The sequence below is a fragment of the Rhincodon typus genome, chromosome 4 (assembly GCF_021869965.1).
Source record: "Rhincodon typus isolate 14 chromosome 4, sRhiTyp1.1, whole genome shotgun sequence".
In the NCBI taxonomy this organism is placed as follows: Eukaryota; Metazoa; Chordata; class Chondrichthyes; order Orectolobiformes; family Rhincodontidae; genus Rhincodon; species Rhincodon typus.
Window position 1 is genome coordinate 120333039 of NC_063335.1, and position 17427 is coordinate 120350465.

Consider the following 17427-nt stretch of genomic DNA (forward strand, 5'->3'; position numbering starts at 1 on the left):
ATTGAGAAAATTCATTAAAAGGGATGACTGTACATTGTCAACGAACAGAGTTTAAAAACTATTACATGGTTTACAACAACTATAAAGTTCTTCAAGGTGTAAAACTCAAAAATAATCAAAGTAACTTACGCATTGTATAAGCTTAAAAGAAAAAATTTATAGAGTTGCCAGAAATAGTAGTAAACCGGAGGATGGGAGTATTTTTCAAACAATAAAGCAAAAAAGGGCCAAGAAACTGGTCAGGAAACAGAGAATAGAATAAAAATGTAATCCACTTAAAAAAATAAAAACAGACTGTAAAAACTTCTACAGGCATGTAGAAGGTAAACATTTGGATAAGGTATTCAATGGATCCATGACAGGCCAAGTCAGGAGAATTTATAACAGGGAATGGAGAAGCGGCAGAGAAGCTAAATTATTACTTTGTGTATATTTCCACTGAGTAAGATATGAGAAATCTTACAGAATTAGAGATACAAGTTACTAGGGAGCATTAGGGGTTGAAGGGAATTAGTATTAGTAAGAAGGTTGTATTGGAGAAATTGATGGGGTGCAAGTGGATAAGTCCTCCGGACCTGATGATATTTTTCACTCCAAATGGTTGAAGGAAGTGGCTTCAAAAGATAGTCAATTCATTAATGGATCACCTTCCAAAAAACTAGACTCTGGAATAATCTTGCAGATTGGAAGTGAGCAAATGTTACTGTACCACTTAAGAAGAGAAGTTAGTAGTAGTAGGGAGAACGCTGGAATCAAATATAAAAGGGTATGATAAATGGAAACATGAATAATCATGATCCGATTGGGCATAGTCAGGATTGAGTTGCGTATGAGAAATTGTATTTCCAGAACTGGGAGCTTTTTTTTGAGGGTATTATTTAAAAAATTGAAAAAGGGCTAGATGGACGGAATATATTCGGATTCCAGAAGGTTTTAAAAAGGCTCCCTACAGGAAGTTGGTTAGCAAAATTAAAGCATATGGCATTGAAGTAACTTGCTGGCATAATTTAAAGATTGGATAACGGACGATCCTTGAGTAAGAATAAATAGGTCACTGTTACATTAGCAGGCTGTGGCTAGTGTGGTAACTCAGAGGTCAGTATTTGGACCACAGCTGTTCATAAAATATAACAATGATTTGGATATGGGGACCAAACACAATATTTCCAAAATTGTAAATGGTACAATGCTTTATGGGAGTGTGTTGTGTAAAGCAATTCCAGAAGAATTAATGAATGGCAAGGACACGGTGGATGCAAAATAGAGTCATAGAGTAATTCGGCATGGAAATCGGCCTACGGCCCAAACTGGTCCATGCTGCCTACGGTGCTCATTCAGCTAATTCCAATTGCCCGCTTTTGGTCCCTATCCCTCTAAACCCTTCCCATCTGTACCTATCCTTTTGTTTTTTAAATGTAGCTGTTGTACCTGCCTCAACCGCTCTGATGTAATTATAGGTTAGTCATATTGTAGGACGAATATGTGTGCAGACCTTTTCTTGAATGCTAAGCGGTTGGAAACTATAGACGTATAAAGGGACTTAGGCGCCCATGTCAACAAGTCATTGAAGGCTAACATGCAAGTGCAGCAAACAACTGGGAAGGTGATGGAATTTTAGCCTTTGTCACAATACGATCTAAGTGCAGGTGTTGAGAAGTCTTGCTTCAATTATATAAAAGCTTGGTTAGACCACATCTGGATCCATGTGCGCAGTTTTGATCTCTATCTCAAGAAAGATCCAACTGTAACAGAGGGAACATAACCAAAGGTTCACAAGACCTGCACCCTGATTAATGAACAGTTTCATGAGGAGAGTCATAGTCATGGAGCATAGAATTGCAGAGCACAGAAACAGACCCTTCAGTCCAACTCATCCATGCCCACCAAATATCCTTAACTGATCTAGTCCCATTTGTCAGCATTTGGCCCATATCCCTCTAAACGTTTCCTATTCATGTATCCACCTGGATGCTTTGTAAATGTCGTAATTGTACCAGCCTCTACCTCTTCCTCAAGCAGCTTGTTCCATAGACACACCACCTCGGAGTGATAAAGTTGGCCCTTTAAAATCTTTCCCCTCTCACCTTAAACCTATGTCCTCTAGTTTTGGATTCCCCTACCCTGGGAAAAAGACCCTATCCATGCCCCTCATGATTTTATGAAACTCTATAAGGTCACCCCTCAGCCTCCGATACCCCAGGGAAGAAAAGCCCCAGCTTCTCCCTATAGCTCAAATCCTCCACTCCAAACTGGGCCTGTAGTCTCGGGTTTCGAAGAATGAGATGTGATCTTAAGACCATAAGATGTAGCAGCCAAATTATGCCATTTGGCCATCAAGTCTGCTCTGACATTCGATCATAACAGATGTGTTTCTCAAGCCCATTTTTCTGCCCTCTCCCCGTAACCTTTGATCCCCTTACTAATCGAGAAAACTTGGCATCTACTGTCCTCACTGGCTGAAGAAATTCCTCCTCATCTCAGTTCTAAAAGGTCATCCCTTCACTCAGACTGCTTTTTTACTTTATTCATTCACTGGATGGGGGAGTCGCTGGCTAGACCAGCATTTATTGCCTATCCCTAATTGCCCAGAGGGCAGTTACGAAACAACCACATTGCTGTAGGCCAAATTAGGTAAGGATGGCAGTTTCCTTCCCTAAAGGACATTAGTGAGCCATCTGGGTTTTTCTGACAATCGGCAATGGATTCACGGTCATCATGAGACTCTTAATTCCAGATATTTATTGAATTCAAATTCCACCATCTGCCATGGCGGGATTCTAATTCAGGTCCCCAGAACATCACTTGGGTCCCTGGATGAACAGGCCAGCGATAATACCACAAGGCCATTTCCTCCACTCTAAAGGTCCTAGTCACTCTGACTGGAAGAAACATCTTTTCCACATCCACTCTATCCACGCCTCTCAGTATTCTGTATGTTTTAATCAGATAGCCCACTTATCCTTCTAAACTCCATCGAGTACAGACCAGAGTCCTCAGCTGCTCCTCATATGACAAGCCCCTCATCTCCAGGATCATTCTTGTAAACCTCCTCTGGACGTTCTCAACGCGAGCATACCATTCCTTAGATATGGGGCCCAAAACTGCTTAAAACCTACAAAATACTGAAAAGGATAGGCAGGTAAAATATTTCCCCTTATCAAGGAATCGACAAGTCAAGGAGGGGACAATACTTTTAAAATAATAGGGATGCCATTTTGGGCTGAGGAGGAGAAGTACTTTTACTCAGTGTTGTAAATCTTGGAAATTCTTTACAGGGCTGTGAAAACTTAGTCTTTGACAATGTTTAAAGTAGAGTTTGATAGATCTCTGATGACCAGTGATGTAAAGGGTTACGGAGACAATGTGGATATAAGACACTGAAATGTTTAATCTGCCATGATTGTAACAAATGGCAGAGCAAGTTCACCAGACTGAATGACCCACTCCTGTTTCTGTGTTCCTACTCTGAAATAATTTAACAGAATTCAGGGTATACAAATTTTGTCACTCACGATATCGATTTAAGAGAACCTTCTCTTATTGATCAGCAGGCTTCTGCTTTTATTGCAGAGAAATAGGCCCAAGTGAAAGCAAAATTCAGTACCTCAGCTTCCTTCTCATCAAATTTTTGAAGGATTGACAAAAATTTAAACAGTTCCCCACTGGGTCCTGGATTAGAGTCAGATCTTCCATTGTCAGAATGTACTGCACATTCAGAGACCTGACACTTTAGTTCCAGACTTTAGAGCTAGTATGTTCGTTCTCTGACCTTTTCTCTCTATTTAAACTCTATTTAAAGTCCTTAAATTCTCCTGATATTCCCTTTTGCTCTTTTTGAAGTGCTATTTCCTTTGGTTATTCTGCTCTCTGTACTGCTTCTCTTCTAAGTTCAATTTTTTAAATTTCATCTCTCTTTCCTGTTTAAGCTGCTACATGTACAATCTGATTCTCACTAAACTCAATTGTCTCACCATCCAGGTGACTTTGCCATTCTTCCAGTTTGAACTGTTGTGCTATTAGCTCAATTATGTCTGCTTTCTTAACCTAACTGCTCGGCCTGTTCAATTAGCTTAACCTTGGTGGTTATTTGGAAATCGGAGGTAAATATTTCCTCCCCAGAAAAGACTTAGCAACTACCTCAGCTATTTTAGTGTAATAACGCACAAGAAACCTGGTATATTTTGTTTTATCCTTTTCCAATTATTAGTACCCCACTTTCAACTAAATGTTGTCTGTATCCCATTGCCAGTGCCAACTTTTACATTACAACCAAGTCTGGAGAAGTACAATATCACTCTGGTCCGACTGCTCTGCTGGACACAACATAAACTAATTTTTTTTTTCACTTACAAGGATGACCAATTAAAAATCTTATATATACCAGGATTTAAAACAGCAAGATCTGTCAATTAGGTTTCTTAATTAATTACTGGTTTATTATAAATCCAAACTTATTCAACAAAGATGCAATAATCGGTTAACGTACACATACCAAAATATCCCCAACATACATGTACACATTCACCCGGAAAAGAGAACAATTTCTGAGCAAGCTTCTTAAGAAAAAACCCTGTAGCTAATGGGTTACTCTCAATAAAGCGTAGAATCTTCTGGCTTACATGGACAAGTCGCTAATTATCTGAAAATTTTGCAGACACAGATTGCTCAGGAAATGAACTCAAGGTATTTCTTCCATCACTCTTCCAAAATTACAAACTGTTTTCATCCTGAACTCAACAAGAGAATTTTCTGTTCAGCTGAACATTCTGTTTTCTAGGCAGCTTGTTCTTAGCTAGCTTTCCTCCAACTCAGCAGGTTCTTAGCAGGTTTCCCTCCAACGGAAACAGATAAAATAAGCGCCTCTCAAAGCCATTGTTCTGCCCACCAGGGGTCCACAATGAAACAGTCATTACCAGACATGTCATCTGCAGGAAACCCTGTCAAAAACAAATCTCCAATGTTCACAGTGTTCTTTCAATTAACTATTTTAAATAAACCATTCCAGTCATTTCCACAAACTTAAAATAAATCCATTTTCTATACTTCTTCAAAATGTAAGTATCCTGAGCAATATTTTATGTAAAATGGCTTCCATTTCCAAAATGCAAAATTTCTAATGTACTCTCCACCTCTGTTGCCAGAGGAAATCAGAAGGACCAGAACCCAGAGCCCTCCATCTTTCCTTCCAGCAAATATCTGGCTTAAAATCTGAATATAAAAGCACACAAGCATCAAATCAAGCCCTCTGATCATTTCAGAATGCTATATCATAATTTTCTTCAATGCTTTGAGATTCCCAAGTCATTTAAAATCTAACAATGGACGGAGTTTTGAGTTTACAAGCGGGTATGTGCAGAGCCTTATGAATTCAATTAAGTGCCAGGTACAGTAAACAAAGTACAACCTGTCCATAACAGCTTCTATGGTTACTGGTCTTAGACCAGTAGCTACAGGATTAACACATTTTTTGATAGCCAGAGAGTCAGACGTTTATTACAAATTATCGATCAACAGCTCTTAAGCGGAGTCCCAAAGAAGTCCACAAGTACAAAGATTGTTCAGAATACTAGCCTCAAAGCCAACTTTGAAAGAGAAGCACTGAGAAAGAGCAGCAAGAAATTGAAGACAGATGTTCTAAACTCATGTTTCAGTTGTTCTACTTTTATTCAGTGAACTTTATCTGAAAATAGTATGTCACAGTTAGCACTTATTGAAATATTCAGGTTTTTACATGCTCACTAAATTATAGCACTTGAAGGTAAACATCTGCAAAATGCACTATGTTGTTAGGTGAAATTACCACATTCCACTGCTCATACCTATCACATTGTTGCATTATTGAAATCTCCTTAATAATTTCCTGCAGGTCGGACTCCACTGGCACTTGCTTTATTGCAACAACTTGGCCAGATTCCTTATGGATTGCTTTAAAAACACTGCCATAAGATCTGAAAAAAGAAAAGATGCATTTCAAATAAATACCAAACAAATTTCTACTTTAAAGCATTTTTTAAAATGCTCTACTAAGTGTATCTCCTAATTTTAACAGATGAAGGAAATTCCATTCCTGTATATTTTCTCTGGCTCTCTTCTATCATGAACAATTTCTTGTTTATCAAAACTTTAGAAATTTAAGACAAAACACCATACCTAATTTACTTAAAATCACATTTATTAAGAATATATTACATGATGTGTATTTAAAATGTTATAAAATTATGTTTTTTGAGCTGACCTGCTGAATTAACATCTTACAACAACTTAAACTTGTACAGCACCTTTAAAGTAATAAAATATCCCAAGGCAGTAGACTGGAGTTTGATAACATTGTACGACACTCAGCCACAGAAGAAGATATTAAGTCACAAGCAAAAACTTCAACAAGTGAAAAGTCTGAAAGGAGGAAAGTGAGGTAGAGATGGACACGAACAGAATAGTCAGTAGGGAGAGTACAGAGTTTTCCTTCCCCAAGTCCCTCAACCTGATCCACTCCCTTACCTCCTTTAAAGCCTTTGTTAAAACCTGCTCCTCTGACCAATCCTAATTGTTCATTCTTTGGCTCAACACGCATTTATTTTTAATTATGCCACTATGAAGACTGAATCTATTATCTTTAAAGGTTTGGCTGAAGGAAACCATGGCTAGTCCAAGCCTGGAAATTCAACATCAGTCTAACAGAACATAGTGAAGCATAGACAGTTCAAGAGAGATGATGGAAGAATAGAGTTGGTTTCTTGCATATATGTTGAAGCTGACCTCATATCTATACAAAATGTTGCTAAGGGTATTAAAGTCTGAAATATTAAAAGTACCAAGATATATAAATCATATTTTGTTTAAACATTCACTCTTTTGCAAAGAAATTCATCCTAAGTTCTTTACTAGCAGCCATCATATATTTACGTTGCTCCAGACATGGAAATAATTTTGTCCAGTCCAGCTAATCAAGCCTTTTGGAACTTTGAAGCCGCCACCCACCCCCCCCCCCCCCCACCCACCCACAAACCCACCACCGCCCCAGGTGCCCTCTTTACCACAGAAGAGATCCCTGCTGAATCATTCCTGATAGATGCATTCTACCAATTCTGATAACATCCTTTTAAATCTTTTCTGCACTTTCTCCAATACTTCTACATACTTTTTATTGTGTGAGAACAAGGCTGGTAATCCTAGCATATTGAGCCTATGTTCTGCAAGAATTTAACATTATCTCCATTCTTCTGAATTCGATTTGTCTAGAAATTGCACAAACATTTATTTCTTGACAGTAAAACAAAAGTCATGGATAGAATATGCTCAACTTAAGAAATGACCAAACAACTGTTTTTTAGACAAGTGTACAGAAATTAGATTGCAAGGCGCTGGACCAGACTTTCCTGTGTGTTTGGGAAAATCTAAACTGCACATTTGTGTATTCTGAAATGTATACTCAGCCATGTGTGACTATGCCCAAGATTTCTGTCTTTTCACATAGGAGTCATTTGCAGTGCATTTTAAGATCAACAATGGAGCGAGTGAGGAATCACAGTATGGAGGCAGGATGGTTAGCAAGTCTGCTTCCATTCTCCAACACAACAGCCAAGCACCCAACATGGTTTAAAAGTCTGCAAAAACTCGTTCTCACATTGCCTGTGCCACCTCCATTCCTCCATGTATCCTCCTCGTGAATCTGTGGAATTCATTACCCCAGAGTGTGATGGATGCTGGGATATTGAGTAAATTTAAGGAGGAGACAGACAAATTTTTAATTAGTAATGAATTGAAGAGCTATGGAGAGCAGGCGTGAGAATGGAGTTGAGGCTAGGATGAGGTCAGCATGTCTGCATCTCATGTCTAACATAGCAGCCAAGCACCCAAAATAGTTTTTTGAGAGCAGCCATTTTCAAAATGGGCTGAAAGTTCAAATTGCAGCTGTTGAGGTCAAAGCATGGGTTTTGGAGAGTCCCAGGCTTCGGTGAGGAGGATAAGCAGCATTAAGATAAAGCAAAGTATGGTCTTTCCTTCTCTTTTAATCCAATAGTTACTACAGCAGTAGTAATAGCAGTTTGTAGAGTCGTGTGCTCCTCCTGTGAGATGTGGATGATCAGGAAGAAGTCGAATGTCCCTGACAACAATGTCTGTAGGGCGTGTGTCCACCTGCAGCTCCTCTCAGACCACATGGATCAGTTAGATCAGCAGTTGGACTTACTGAGGAGAATACAGGAGGCAGGAAGTTTTATAGGTATGAGTTTCAGGGTTATGGTCACAACAAAGGTTCAGGCAGATAATGGGTGACTGCCAGGAGGCACATGCAGGCACTGCAGGAATTCCCTGTAGCTATTCCTCTCTCAAAGAAGTATACCATTTTGAATATTGTTGGGGAGGTGAATAACCTCTCAGAAGAAAGCAACAGCAGCAACCAGATCAGTGACACCACAATTGACTCTGTTGTATAGCAGGAAGGGTCAAGGTTTAGGCGAGCATTATTGATAGAGGACTTTATACTCAGAGGCACAGATAGGTGTTTCTGAGGCCACAATCCAGACTCCAGGATGTGTTGCCTGCCTGGTGCCAAGATCAAAGATGTCTCTTAACAGGCATGGGACATTCTGGACAGAGAGGGTAAGCAACCAGAGGTTGTGATTCATATTGGTAGTAATGACACAGGTAGGAAGAGAGATGAGATCTTGCAAAAAAAAAATTTAGGGAGTTAGGTACGAAGTTGAAAAGCTGGACCTCTGGAGTTGTAATCTCAGGGTTACTTCCAGTGCGTTGTGCGAGTGAGGCCAGAAATAGAAAGATAATATGGTTGAATGAGTGGCTAAAGATCTGTGTAGGAGGGAGGGCTTCACATGTCTGGATCACTGGGATCTCTTCCAGAGCAGGAGGGACCTGAACATGAAGGATGGGTGGCACCTAAATTGGAGGGGCACCAATAGTCTTGCAGGGAATTTTGCTAGTGCCACTCAGTTGAGTTTAAACAAGTGTAGCAATGGGGTGGGAACCAGAGCAGTAGGTAGGTGTTTGAGGAGAAGGTAGAGGTTAAGTCAAGTCAGTCTAATAGGAAGAACTGAGGAGCCAGATTAATTAATTCAACGGGAGAGGTAGTCTGAAGTAAATTTATTTTAATGCAAGTATAACAAATAAGGCAGATGAGCTTACAGCCTGGATTAGTACGTGGAACTACAATGTTGTAGCCACTACAGAAACTCAGTTGACAGAAGGGCCAGACTAGCAGACTAACTAGGTTACAGCAGGATATAGATCAGTTGGAAAGCTGGGCTTGGAAATCTGGACAAGTGTGTGAGATCATGCATTTTGGGAGGTCAAATGCAAGAGGAAAGTGTACAGTAAATGGCAGGATCCTTACTGCACTGACATTCAGGAGTCTTGGGATGCAAGTCCATAGCTCCCTGAATGTGGCAACACAAGTTGGTAAGGTAGTAAAGAAGGCATATGGCAGGCTTGCCTTCAGCGGTCAGGGCATTCAGTATAAAAACTGGCAAGTCGTGTTGCAGCTGTATAAAACTTCAGTTCAGCCACATTTGGAGTACTGTGTGCGGTTCTGGACACCATACTATAGGAAGGATGTGAAGGCTTTGGTGAGGGTGTAAAAGAGGATTACCAGGGTATTGCCTGGATTAGATTTTATTAGTTATAAGGGGAGGCTGAACAAACATCGAGGAATCTGATAGAAGTATATAAAATTATGAGAGGCACAGATAGGGTAAATTGTCAGAGATGGTCCAAGATGGTGGCAGAGTAGGATGCTTCAGCCAGAGCTCCTCTGCTTCACCAGCTCGTTTTCCCTTCTCTTTCTTTTTTTTCTTCTCTTTTCTGCAGTTTTTCTTGCCCCACCGCCAACTTTTAACTTCTTAAGCTTACCCAGAGGGAATGGAGAATGGAGGCAAGTCGTGAGTCGGAGCCTAGAGTGGGAGACAGTCCGGTCCCAGGCCAGCCTGGAAGACAAGTCCCAGAGACGAGCTGCAGGCCTGAGCCCGGAGCGGGAGGCGGTCCGAGCTCAGGCCAGTCTGGGAGACGAGTACTGGAGGCGAGTCACAGGCTGGAGCCTGCTGCAGAAGGAAGTCCCAGAAACGAGTCGGGGGCCAGAGCCCAGCAACATGCAGGCAGAAAGGCTTCATGTTCTGAAGGCTGGTGGGCACGGACTCAGTGAAAAGGACTAAAATTTGAGTACTTTTTAACGTTACTTTTTATTCTCATTCTGGACTTCTGAGTAATTCGAGTACTTTTTAAAACTTTGTGTTCCTATGCTAGACTTTTTAACTGTTTCAATTCTGTAACAAACACATGGTATCTGCACCTTGGTACCCTGTACCTAAGATGGTGCCAAACTTTTCACTGCACTCATTCGAGTGGATGTGGCATTAAAGGCTATTCTATTCTGTTCTTTCTCCCAGGTGGAAATGTCAAATACTAGGGGACATAGTTTTAAGATGAAGGGGATAAAGTTTAAAGAAGCTGTATATGACAAGTTTTGTTTTCAACACAGAGGGTGATAGGTGCCTGGAACACGCTGCCAGAGGAGGTGGTAGAAGCAGATATGATAGAAAATTTAAGGGACATTTAGAGAGACACAGGAACAGGCAGGGAATAGAGGGATATGAACCACATACATGCAGATGGGGTTAGTTTAGAATGGCATCATGGTCAGTGTAGACAAGGGCCTGTTCTAGTCCTGCACTGTTCTATGTTCTAACAGAAAGGCGTTCCATCTTCATTTCAAAGCAGAGTGTCTTTTAATCAATGGTAAGGAACAAGCGCAAATTTTTAGTTTCTAACTTTCAGAAGCAGTATCTTTTGAAGACTGAAGCTGTCAGGCATGTAAATCACTTGTTTTCATGGTGGAAGATAATAATTTCTTTCCAAAAACTGCAGTTACTAAAGAGGTACTTGGTTGAATTACTATAAATGGGGAGAAGGTATTAAGTAAACTGATGGCTTTAAAGGCAGATAAGTCGCTGGGCCTGATGGCCTTCACCCTATAGTGTTAAATGATAGCAGAGATAGTGGATCATTAGTTATGTTATTCCAAAATTCCTTGCATTCTGGAAAGGTACCAGTGGATTGGAAACATGTTAATGTGACACCCTTATTCAAAATAGGACAGAGGCAAAAAGGTGGAAACTATAAACTAGTTAGTTTGATCTCTGCAGTGGGGAAGTTGCTGGAGTCAACGATAAAGAAGGAGAAAACTAAATACTTGGAAAAGCAGAGATCAATTCACCAGTGTAGGCATGGTTTCATGAAGGGCAAGTCATACTTGACAACTTTCTGAAGTTCTTTGAGGAGGTTAACCAGCAAGGTAAATAATGGGGTATATCTAGACTTCCGGAAGGCATTTGACAAGGTGCCACATAAAAGACTGATCTGGAAGGTCAAATCCTAGGGGTTAAGGGCAGAGTATTGGCTTGGATAAGGGATAGGGGACTGACAGAAAGCAGAGGTTCAGGATAAGTGGGTCCTTCTTTGAATGGCGAACTGTAGCTAGCGGGGTGCCACAGGGTTCAGTTCCCAGATCTCAACTATTTACAATCGATATAAATGATCTGCAAACAGAGACAGAGTGTAATATAGTAAAACTTCCGGATGATACTAAAATAGCTGAGAAAGCAGGCTATGCTGAGGAGATAAAGAGTTTACAGATGGATATTGTTAGGCTCAGGGAATGGGCCAGAATCTGGCAGATGAAGTTTAATATCAATAAGTACAAGGTTGTCCATTTTAGCCAGAAAAATAAAGGCACAAATTATTATTTAAATGGGAAGCAGATTCAAAATGCGTCAGTGCAGAGGGATCTGGATGTCCTTCTGCATGAATCACAGAAAGTAGATATGTAAGTGCAGCATATAATAAGTAAGGTAATTGAAATCCTGGCATTTATTGCAAAAGGGCTGGATTATAAAAGTAGTGTTGTTACAATTATATAAGGCATTGGTGAGAACACACCTGGAGTATTGTATCCAGTTTTAGTTTCCTGACTTGAGGAAGGATGTGGTGGCACTGAAGACAGTTCAGAGGAGGTTCACCAGATTGATTGATGAAAGGGCTGTCATACAAGGAGCAATTGAATAGCTCAAGCATGTACTTGCTGGAGTTCAGAAGAATGAGGGGGGATCTGATATAGGTATATAAAATGCTAAAGGGAATTGATAATGTGGACATTGAACAGATGTTCCCCATTGTGGGACAGTGTTGAACAAGAGGTCATAGATAGAGAGTGAGAGTGAGAGGAGGTAGGTTCGAAACTGAGACGGTTGTGAATCTGTGGAACTCAATGCCCGAAAGTGCAGTGGAGGCAGAATCAATCAACAGATTCAAGACAGAAATAGATATGATTCTGATGAAAAGCAGAACAAAGTGCTATGGGGACCAGGCAGGAAAGTGTAGTTGAGACCAGGATAAGATCAGGCATGATCACGTTAAATGGCAGAGCAGGCTTGAATTGCCTACTCTCGTTCCTAATTCCTATCGCAGCACAAATATGACACTGAAGGCTGCCAGGACTTTTTTTTTTCAATACTGTTTTAATGCATCATTGCGGTTATAACAACCGAAAGAACTGCCGATGCTGTAAATCAGGAACAAAATCAAAGTTGCTGGGAAAGCTCAGCAGGTCTGGCAGCATCTGTGAAGGAGAAAACAGAGTTATCGTTTCGGGTCCAGTGACCCTTCCTTGTTTATAACAATTGGAAAGGTAATGTAACGTATCACAATTACACAGGGTATGTCAAGATAAGAGACAAATTACCTCTGCAGGGTAGAGCTTTATGATGAATCACTGCACTAAAAACAGATCCACATTACAATCTGGCATCTAATGCTAACATCTGACAGTCTTGAAACAATTTATAGTTAACTTTCAGAATGCTCCCGACTTCTCAAAAGGCTTCCCCTAGTAGTCACAAATTCTCTAAGGTGATGCTTCCTTTTTAGGGCTTACAAAATCCACACCAGCACAGAAAAATACTTTGTAGGAGAAAATATGATTTGCCTATGGTTCTCACAATAGAATCCCAACTTGAAAAGAGGTGTGAATAAGTTTGCACCAAGGTCTTCCCAACCCACCGATGACCACAAAAATAAATGGCATGGAGTCAGAAAAGTAGAGGAAATTGCTTTTCCAGGAAAAAGAAGTAAGTTCAGCATTTCACATCCTATTTCACACCTCCACGGGAGAAGAAAAGTTAATAAGAAAAGGGAGAATAAAGTATAAATGCAATCTTCCAAGTAAAAGTCTATAAAATCTTTTATCGGTACATAAAAATGAAACATTTAGCTAAGATAAATGTGAGTCCATTACGAAGAGTCAGGAGAATTTATAATGGGCAAACAGAGAAATGGGGGCAAAGCTAAATGATAACTTTGTCAATGTTTTCACTGAGGGAGGTACAAGAAACCTCCCAGATTTAGACATTGAAATGAGTAGGGAGAAGAGAAAATTAGTATTATAAAGAAAATTGCACTGGAGACATTAATCGGGCTGAAAGTTAATAAGTCCCTAAGACCTGATATTCTATATCCTAGGGTGTTAAAGGAGGTAATGACAAAGATGGTTAATGCATTGATGATCATGTTCCAAAATAATGTAGATTCTGAAATGACCCTGCAAATTGGAAGTTAGCAAATGTTACCCATCCCCCTCACAAAATATTTAAGCAGGGAGTGAGAAGGAAAACAGGGAACTACAGATCTGGTCACCTTAAATCAGCAGTCGGAAAAATGCTAGAGTCTATTATAAAGGATATGATAAATAGACACTTAGATAATAATGATCTGATTGGACATGGTCAGCATGGATTTGCAAATGGGATATCATGTTTGATGATCTTGGGGTTTTTGAGGATTCTACGAACAAAATTAATAAAGGGGAGATGAGGGACTTAGTGGATTTGGATTTTCATATGAGATCTCCCACAGGAGGTTGATTTGCAAAATTAAAAAGCATGGCATAGGAGATTATGTACTGGCATGGTTTAAGATTGGCTAGCAGTGGGAAAACAGGGAATAGAAATAAATGGGTCATTCTTATGTTGGCATGCTTTGATTAATAGGGTACCACAAGGATGAGTACTTGGGCCACAGCTGTACACAATGCACACCCAAATGATTAGGCGGTGGGGACCAACTGTAATATTATGAGGAAGATGTAAAACGGCTTAAAGAGGATTTCTACAAGGTTAGTGAATAGGCAAAAACATGGCAGATGAAATATGTGAAAAAATGTGAGGTTATCACTTTGGTAGGAGAAACAGATGTTAGAGTATTTCTTAAACGGTAACAGGTTTGAAACTAAAGATGGATAAAGGGACATAGGTGTCCTTGTCAATAAGTCATTGGAAGCTAACCTGCAGGTGCAGCAAGCTATTAGGAAGGCTAATGGAATGTTAGCCTTTATCGCAAGAGGATTTGAGTACAAGAGTAGTGAAGTCTTGCTTCAACTGTATAGAAACTTGGTTAGAACACACCTGTGAGAGATTTTAGTCTCTTTATCTCAGGAACGATATTATTGCCATAGATGGACTGTAACAATGGTTCAGCAGGCTTTTGCCTGGATGGTGGGATTGTATTATGAAGAGAGATTGTGCAAGCGAGGCCAGTATTTTTTAGACTTTCAAACAATGAGATGTGATCTCATTGAAATGCACGTATAACTTAAAGAGAAAGAAAGGGTAGATCCAGGTAAGGTGTTTCCCTTGTTTGGGTAGACCAGAACCATTAAGTTGTGAATCTGAAATTCTCTACCCCAGAGGGCTGTGGAAAATCAGACTTTTGAGGATGTTTGAAGTAGAAATAGACAGATTTCTGATTTAAAATGGCATAAGTGGTTATAGGGATAGTGTGAGAACAAGACATTGAAGTGTTCATCAACAATGACCATCTTAAATAATGGAGCAGGCTCAATGGCTGAACAGCTTACTCCTCTTCCTATGCTCCAGTCAATACCGCCAACCCATTCTATGTATTATATATACAAATGAGCTCACAGGAAATGCTGACGTAAAGTTCCATTAACAAACTCAATCTCTGAAATTTACAAACTAAATCATTTCAAAGCTGTGCAATGATTCCAGTTTTGAATGGTAGCAAGAGAAGAATCCTGCTGATTGAACAAGTAGTTATTTCAACAGTTGCACCACTTACCCTTCACCAAGTTTTTCCAATACATCAAAAACCTCTTCAGGTTGCTTAGTAAGGCTGTCTTCACTTAGCTTTTTCAACTTGCTAAATTAATAAAAAAGAAATTGAGAAACATCAGAAAACATGAATCAGAAAAGGCATTCATTCCATTGCGTCTGATCCGTCCATTAGCATGCACAATTAACCCTACTCAAATCACTGAACTGTTCTGAAAATGGTGTGAAAACTTTTTCCTTTCTCCAAAAGTCAGGTTCATAACACCACAACCAAAAATAGTTTTTAAACACAGTATTTGATTATTATTCCCTATTGGATTTATTTGTGATTGACTTACATTTGTGGCCCCTGGTTCTGGTCTCTAGCAAGTGGAGGCAGCTTTCCTAGATCTATCCCAAAATTAGTTTCTTACAAAACCCAACATTTTTATAACAAACTACCTCGGTTTCTGAACTAGCAAATAACTTCACACAAGATTTTTTTTATCTGGCAAGCATGTGACAGAAGGACATAATTGGCACATGACAATTCTTGCAATCTCCATTCCTTAATCTAATTATTTTCCTGTTGATCATTATTTTCTACTAATGACTGTCATTTTTAGTTTTCAATGAAACCAGATAATTTACCATGGGGCACATTTTTCCGAAGAGTTCCAACAGTCAATTTTTATCAAACACTGAGCAAAATGTTGTCAGGTTACAGGGGGTGGGTCTGGCTGATATCTCTTCAGAGGGTTGACACTGACTCAATTGGCCAAATGGATTCTATGATTCTAGGAAAAATTTAAGTCTATTATACCGATAGGTTTCTTCACAACTACATACGTACTAGCTTCTATATGAAATTCCAGCGGATTAGTGAGGAATTTACAAACCAACAGTGCTAATTTGAGGTCATAATAATATTTGAACTCAGAACAAAACAGTCTTGGGTCATGTACATATATTAAGTATTGTTTTTCTCATCCAACTTTATTTCATTTATCAAAAATCCTCTCTCAGGAAAAACATTCAAAGAAGACAGAATTGTATTACACATGCATATTCAAATATTACAATTTTATTCAAGCTATGTACATCCCATTCAAGTCTATAATTTTTTCATTAATGGAATCTTAGAAATTTGGGCCAATATAAATGCATTGGCTCGCTGAAAAAGCTATCCATCAAGACCCAATCCACTGCCCTTCTCCCATAGCCCACTTTCAATTTTCTTTAACAAATGGTTCGTCACTGGCATCACTACTTCTGCCAAGGCATTTATTCTCCAAACCATCCTCTGTTTTGAAGGAAAACAATCTAAGATTCTGAATCCTTTGTTCTTCTGATTTCAATGGTAATTTTACACTAGCAGCCAACTCACTGACCAGTAGAAACATGTTTTCCTAATCTAGCTCATCAAACATCATGTTTGTGAACAATTCCTTCACATCTCCTGATAGTCTTGCAAAGAAATTTTTAAAAATTTTAAAAATTACTATATTATTCCCACCAGCATTGCTATATACCGTTGTGACAAATCATTTATCACAATCTGTAGTCTCAACCCTACCTGGAGCATTGGAGGCACATGGTCTTTTAAAGTAGAATTTCAGAATGGTGGGGGGAGAGAGAAAGGAGGAGGAGGGGTGTTGAAACACAGCTTATCCAGGACACAGGGGAGGTAGTGGTATTATCGCTGGACTGTTAATCCAGAGACCCAGATAACATTCTGGGGACTGGGGTTCAAATCCCACCAAGGCAGATGGTGGAATCTGAATTCAATAAAATATCTGGAATTAAGAATCTAATGAAGACTGCGAATCCATTGTCAATTGTTGGAAAAAAACCCATCTGGTTTACTAATGCCCTTTAGGGAAGGAAACTGCCATCCTTACCTGGTCTGGCCTACATGTGACTCCAGACCCACAGCAATGTGGTTGACTCTGAACTGTCCTCTGGGCAATTAGGGATGGGCAATAAACGCTGCCTAGCAGTGAAGCCCTCATCCCGTAAGTAAATAAAGGAAAAATTCATTAGTAAATTGAAACTCGTCCAGGAGACCTCCTTTACAGTGATTAACGTTAAAGAATACCTATTCCTTGTTTGAGGTGATCTCCACCCTAACCAGAAACAGGTCCAGCCCTCACTGCAAGTAATTCGCTGCTCAGTTTTCATCATACAAGCTGGAAACCTGTTCTAGAATGACCACTGGTCCTCCCTTATAGTTCCTCAATGACCAAATTATCCACAAATCTTCTCAACTCTAAACTAAGAAGAAAGATAGATGAAATATCTTCTCTTAATGGGG

General features: G+C 39.7%; 1 protein-coding gene across 1 annotated transcript in view; it reads right to left on the bottom strand.

Moving 5' to 3' along the window:
• LOC109921319 (serine/threonine-protein kinase 3-like) overlaps positions 1–17427 on the bottom strand; it is a 409892-nt gene that overhangs the window by 325335 nt on the left and 67130 nt on the right. The window contains exons 2-3 of the mRNA XM_048596227.1: positions 15142–15222; positions 5820–5948 (exon numbers count right to left, since the gene is read on the bottom strand). Coding sequence (XP_048452184.1) covers positions 5820–5948; positions 15142–15222 — 210 coding nt within the window. The remainder of the gene's footprint in view (positions 1–5819; positions 5949–15141; positions 15223–17427) is intronic.